Raw genomic sequence first — 6,513 nt, 5'->3', positions numbered from 1 at the left:
GTTCTTAAAAATAAACAACTAAAAAAAAATCCTTAAGTATTCTGTACATTATTTGTTATTTTTATAGTTAATATTCTAGTACTTGTCTTCAGAAATCCATGGCTTATGTTCATAGCCTGATTTAAAGAAACATTCAAAATTGCTCGATATTACTTTTCATAAATCCAGGCCCCAAATTTTGAATAATGAAACTCTGAAGGTATTACTTGTATCTAAACTCCTCTTGTAGTTTCCCACGTGGCCAGGAAGCCACACATATTTTCTCATTTTATGAGAAAAGATGTACTTTGTAACTAGCAATATACAATTGTGAGAACTCTTTTCTTATATATCGTGTAATAGGAAAAAAGAGGGCAAATCAAAAAAAAACTATACATTCCTAAGTTAACCAGATAAAATATTTTTAATATAAATGTTTAACAATTTTACTTAAGTTGGATAGAACGTATTTATATTTATATACAATAACCACACAAAACTACCAACAGACTTTGTTCCTAGATATCAACGCCATGGCAAAAAAAATAACAAATACTTTCCGGGAAATATCAGAAGGCTCCTGGAGGTTTATCAATCTCCGTATTCACAGTATCATACCTAAATAGATCCTATCCTATTCCATAATGGTAACACTGATTAATATAGTAAATTAACCAGACATTGTCTAGTCATCAACGGATGGTTACTATTTTTCCTTATGCGGTTCTCTACAGGCCCATGCTACAAAATACAGATCTGAAATTGAGTTATACAGAAGAAGCATCAAAAGAACTTTAATAAATAATTGTACCAGATACCTGTCAGACTCTACCCTGGGACTGATTTAAGATTTTCCAAGCCGTATTAGAAGCAGGGTACTTAACCCAAGATCAGCAAAGCAAGAGTTAATTAGTTAGGACTGAATGAACTGATTTGGTTGTGGCTAAAATTCCCTTACTAAAGTCCTCTTATACTTGTAATTGTTGTCTTTTTCAAATGGATTCCTCAAACTTTAAAAAAATATTCTACTAAAAGAACTCCTGGTAAATTGTCAGGAATCTTAAAACTATCGACTCTGTTGAAAACAGGTTATATATTGATTGGCTCTATCTACAAAACTTCACAGAATAATGGTTGGATTTTATGCAAAATGCTAGGAATCCAAGGAATCCAAGGAATGCGGTTATTTAACGTGGTTGGTATAGGCTTAGAACTAATTGATCCTTCTTAAAACAAGTAGGCCTTTCCTTTATCCCCTTTTCAAACCATCATTAAAACAGACCAAGTAAGACAAAAGATAAAATTTAAAATACTTCATCATAAGATGAAGTATCACAGTTGATAAAAAGCCTTGATGTTGGTTCCCTAAACATTTCAAAGTGTATATTTCTCTACTATTTGCAGATATTCATACTGCTAGAGAAACAAATGTGATGGATGAAACTTCTGTCTTAAGTATAGGTAAATACCTAGAAAGTGGAGTGTGTATGTATTAAGGATATAAAGAAGGGGTAAAGGACCAAGAGACATGTAATATTCATGAGGCACTTTTATACTTGAAACACCAGACACTAAATATGCATGAGATACGTAAGGCACTAAATATTCGTGATACACTAAATATATTTGGAACACGTAGTACCTTGATTCAGTCACCCTCTGGTGACGTCCATCCTGGCCCCACATGTCCTTTGCCTAAGATACGCAAGTCAAGCACATGTCCATTAGGCAGGTGAACTAGTAAGCAACAGCTGTGACCAGGAATAACCGTCTGTCTTCCATAGACTAGCTCTCTGTCATTGACCCCGGGCGCCTTCCATTTGAGGAACTACTTGTCCCAACTTGGGCTGTAGTCTTCAAGAAGAAAGGCTGTATGTGGCAGAGAGAAAGGTAACTAAATACATGACAAATGATTCAGCTGCTGTGGTCCATCTATCTCCTCATGCCCTTCCCCAAGCCTTAACTTACCACACGTCTTTCCCCCTGTCTCAGGCTATGTACTCAAATGTATTAAAAACAAACAAACACAACACACACACACACACACACACACACACACACACACACGCATCCCCAGCATTTAAATTTGGTCTGAGTCTTTCTGGGCCACAGGACAGCTTGTCTGGTGGTGTATTTTGAGGCCAGCAAGGCATAAACCCAGAATGAGTACAAATGAACAAGTATACATTGTAAGAATAATCAAGAGAATACCTCCATTGGGTGGGGGATGGGTGAGATGGATGATGGGCATTAAGGAGGACACTTGTTGGGATGAGCATTGGGTGGGTGTTACATGTAAGTAATGAAACACGAAATTCTACTCCGTAAATAAATAAATAAATAGAATATCTCTGACATTGCAAAGTTGTTTGGAAAAAAACATACACCAGAGTATTATGCACGGTTCCCTAAGAGACTATAGTGTCTCCTGTTAATGTGCCTGGATCTCTACTGGAATGTGGTTGTTCAAGAAAAGTTGCTCACACCCGGAGGTCATTAGTGGTGGAACGTAAATAAGCGCTTCACACAGCTCTGTGTGGCAGGCAGGATTCAAGCACTTGTCATTAACAACTCAATCCTCAAAATAATCCTTTGAGTGAGGTTTCCTCCTCTTCCTCCTCCTCCGCTTCCTCCTCCTAACCGTGTAGGTGAAAAAACTGAGGCCCAGGAAAGAATTAGAACTGAACCTGCTCTCACAACCAAGTGACGCTTCTATAACGACTGTTTAGACGTTTCACCACCTCGCATCACTTCGGTAAGCAAAGTTATACAACAGGACATTTACGTCTTAACTTTCACAATATTTTGTTTTAGCTTAAGAGACTCGTCTTTATGTCCAAAGTTCACGAGGGTCCACTCGCTGGTGCCAAAGCTGACATTTTCCCACGAGTTAAAAGTACATTTTCCATGTGTTACATCCACCATTTGTACGTCATAAATTAACGCTGAGCGAGCGCCGATTAGGATCCTTGCCCTTAAAACGTAACAAAAACACATTTAGCGTTAACTTTTAAAAGCTGTCTACTCTTCGTGGGAAGTGATGACGAACAATAGGACATTAGTGGCCCCTCCAGACTTAGACACCACTGACCTGATTGCCAGGGGACATTTAGAGGGAGCGGAGCCCTCAATTACAAACTTAAAAATAGATTGCCACCTTTCTTAGAATAAAAACCTAACTTTAAGTCTGAAAACTTTTTCAACTCTGCCAAGCGGACTCTGCAGGATTTCTGGCAAGGGGCCGATCACAGGAGGGGGTCTCCCCAGCAGGCCCACAGTTAAGCCTCAAAAAGGAAGTTGTGTCCACCGCAGGCCTCAGAAGCCTCTTCACACGACCTGCTTCCTCGAGCGAATTCGCAGCTAACAAGACCCCAAGCCAGGCGAAAAGGTTCGCTGTTGTAGGTTTGCCAACAGGAGAGGGAGCGACCCGTGCGGGACGCGGACCAGCGAGCATCAAACTAGCGTCACGGCCCTCTGTGAGAGTGGGGGGAGCCCTGAAAAGGGCCTTTGGCTTGTAGACAGGGCGGGACGGAGGTGCGCAGAGCCCCAGAAACCGGGAACCTGGAGTTCAGCCGCCGAAGCCGTAGAGGGTGCGGCCCTGGCGCTTGAGCGCGTACACCACGTCCATGGCCGTGACCGTCTTGCGCTTGGCGTGCTCCGTGTAGGTGACGGCGTCCCGGATCACGTTCTCCAGGAACACCTTGAGCACCCCGCGGGTCTCCTCGTAGATGAGGCCGGAGATGCGCTTGACGCCGCCGCGCCGGGCCAGCCGCCGGATGGCGGGCTTGGTGATGCCCTGGATGTTGTCGCGCAGCACCTTGCGGTGGCGCTTGGCGCCCCCCTTGCCCAGGCCCTTCCCGCCCTTGCCGCGACCAGACATGCCGACAAGAGAGACTCCACAAAGCCCTATCACGTCCCCAGAGCTGCGGGCTTTTATATATCCGCTGGCGGACCGAACTGAGAACCTAAGGAAGCCGCGAAGTGCCACCCAGTGAGGGAGGGAAGTCTGACCAAAAAAAAAAAAAAAAAAAAAAAAGCCTTCGGTTTCCTTGTGCTGCTTTGTTCTATACCCAGTACCTTTTGTGACCACGTGTTAAAACTTTAAAAATTGCTTTTGAAAGTTATGAAAAATGAAAAAAAAAAAAAAAGGCAAGCAATAAACTAGCAAGCTCTTACCCCAGGATACAAAGAGCACTTACGACTACTGGCTACTTTGATATTTTGGTGAACAGACATACGCACGTATTTTTTTCACAGAAAATTTACACAGTGCCGTGCATAGGGACTGTGGAACTTCTTTATGCTGATTATATTTTTAGTCAATTTCCTCTCTCTAAAGAGAAAAAGACGTTTTTAATATCCACGTGGTATTCTTCCTTAAGAATTCTCTATAGTACACTTTAACCAATTCTCTAGTAAATCCTTAATAAACCAGATGTTTAAAAGAATTCTTTTCCCCACTGATCGATGTGTCACTTTTAACAGTGACTCATACTTGGAACTGTGGGGGGAAGGGCAGGCCACTAAGATGGGCCAGTTTGGCGTGAAGGTTATTAAAATCCAGCAAATTCAGGAAAGCTTTTTACCTCCTCCACAACTAAATAAAAAGAAATTGCATAGAGGACCTGCTCCAGGAAGCGAGCTTTCACAGTCGATAACTATATTATGAACTATGTATAGAAGATGGGCAGGGACCTGGCAAGGCCTGTTTGATCAGAGTCCTCTCTATGCCCCACTGAGTGGCCCGGCAGACATTGGTTAACCAAACTCTTCAGAAGTGCATTCCTTCCCTTTGAAGTCCCAGACCCCTGCCCCCTCCTTAGTTCAGCCTGACATATGCCTCATTTTGCTGGACTGTCTTTGAAATGTCATGTCTGTGTGGATTCCCTGTACATACACTATTATATTTGATTTTCTCCTGTTAATCTGTTTCATGTCATTTTGATTCTTAGCCTAGCTAGAAGGATCTAGAAACGGACAGGATATTCTCCCTCCCTGACAGAACTATTACCAAAAAGTCTACTCTGTTCTATATTTTAATCAGTTTCCTTTGCCAAAGGAAATCTATTTTCACTTGGAACTTTGGAAAAGTTACATGACTGAAGGTGAAAAAAGTGATTATTTTTATATCTGTGTAATATTCCATCATAAGCAGTTTCTATGATATATTTTAAACAAATGTTCTAGTACTTAACATAATGTGCTTTTTTTTTCAATTTTAAAGGAGATTTATACATAAATCTGAGGATAACCTAGAGTTGAAATGCTTTGTCAGAAAGGATGTAGATTTTGTGGTATTTGATTAATATGACTACACTTTCCACAAAATTCTTATCACATTCACCTGTGCCAGCCATAACTGTTGTGCATGTGAGTTTACCATCACTGAGAAAACACCAAAGCGACATAGTTTGAGGGGGTATATTCTGCTCCCCTGCAAAATACTGGATCTTGTTTCAGGTTTAAAGGAAAAATGAACCCCTTTTGGAAGTTGTCACATCACTGCATTGCACTTATTAACTGGGGCAGAAAAATTGACATCTTTAAAAGAAAGATCTCGTCATTTTGTACATTGTAGGAACTGAAAATTTTCCCTTTATTCCTTTCATGGTTCATTGGCTGGCCCACTAATTGAAATGACATAAAACAGATTAACGGGGGGAAAAAACCAAATTTGATTTCATAAGTACAGAAGCCCTGTAAAAAATAAGAGACTCCAAGGCAGTCAGGCGGTCGAGGCTGAGTCCCCCTCCCTGGCTGACGGATGGGATGGGGACCTGGGGCTGCAAAGGAGAGGAGGGCCAATCACAGGAAGATAAGAGCCGCTGTTTGGTTAATCAGATGTTTGCCCGGCCTCGCAACATCTTTCCACATTAAACGTTCTGTCTGGTAATAACTCTCCCTCTGTTATCAACCCCTTATCGAAATCCTTTAAGGCAGTTAAGGGAGGGGCAAAAGTTTTTCTTGGCCTGTGAGGTTGTTGATTGGCTTTAGTTCTTGTGCCAAATAGTCCACTTGTCCAAGGGGCATTTTGGGACTTGTTCTGAACCAGGTCACTGTCACATTGCTGGGCTTAGAACGAGGCCTGGCTCCTAGTATCGGGGCAATAAATATTTGCTGAATGAAATGTAGGGAAATAGAGAATTCTCAATCCTCTTCGGATCTCTGGCTACGAATTAAACCAACATGAGACAGACCAACGGGGAGAAAAAGGGTCCAAATCTTACTGAATTATTCCATGCTACACGAGAGCCTTCACGAGAGCAGGACATCTCAAAGTGACTCTCGCAGGGGAACCTCCATACCTTTTAGAAAAAAGATGAATTTGTGAGGAATTGACAAGACACAGGGCTTTGGGCTTGGGGTAGTCAGTTGAAGAAATAATAAGGTTTTTTCAAGTGGCCTTTTGGCCCCCAATTCCCCTGTCTCTGGTGACAAGAAGGCCTCCCTTCCCCTCGGTGCAGGGAGGGCACCTTTCCCTGGGGAGGCTCTTCTCCCGCCTCAGGGTCAAAGGGCGGAGCGGGGTGGGGGGGT

The 6,513-nt window shown here is 42.2% G+C and overlaps 1 protein-coding gene across 1 annotated transcript; it reads right to left on the bottom strand.

The window, feature by feature from the left end:
• Positions 1–380: 380 nt before the first annotated feature.
• On the bottom strand, positions 381–3,915 carry LOC121024383 (histone H4). Its single transcript, XM_040466613.1, has one exon. It carries the CDS (start codon positions 3,857–3,859, stop codon positions 3,548–3,550), a length of 312 nt encoding a protein of 103 aa, XP_040322547.1. The 5' UTR covers positions 3,860–3,915; the 3' UTR covers positions 381–3,547.
• Positions 3,916–6,513: the final 2,598 nt, after the last annotated feature.

Source organism: Herpailurus yagouaroundi, unplaced genomic scaffold, assembly GCF_014898765.1.
Source record: "Herpailurus yagouaroundi ecotype Mexico unplaced genomic scaffold, PumYag 64211, whole genome shotgun sequence".
In the NCBI taxonomy this organism is placed as follows: domain Eukaryota; kingdom Metazoa; phylum Chordata; class Mammalia; order Carnivora; family Felidae; genus Herpailurus; species Herpailurus yagouaroundi.
This window is presented reverse-complemented; position numbering and strand designations above follow the sequence as displayed.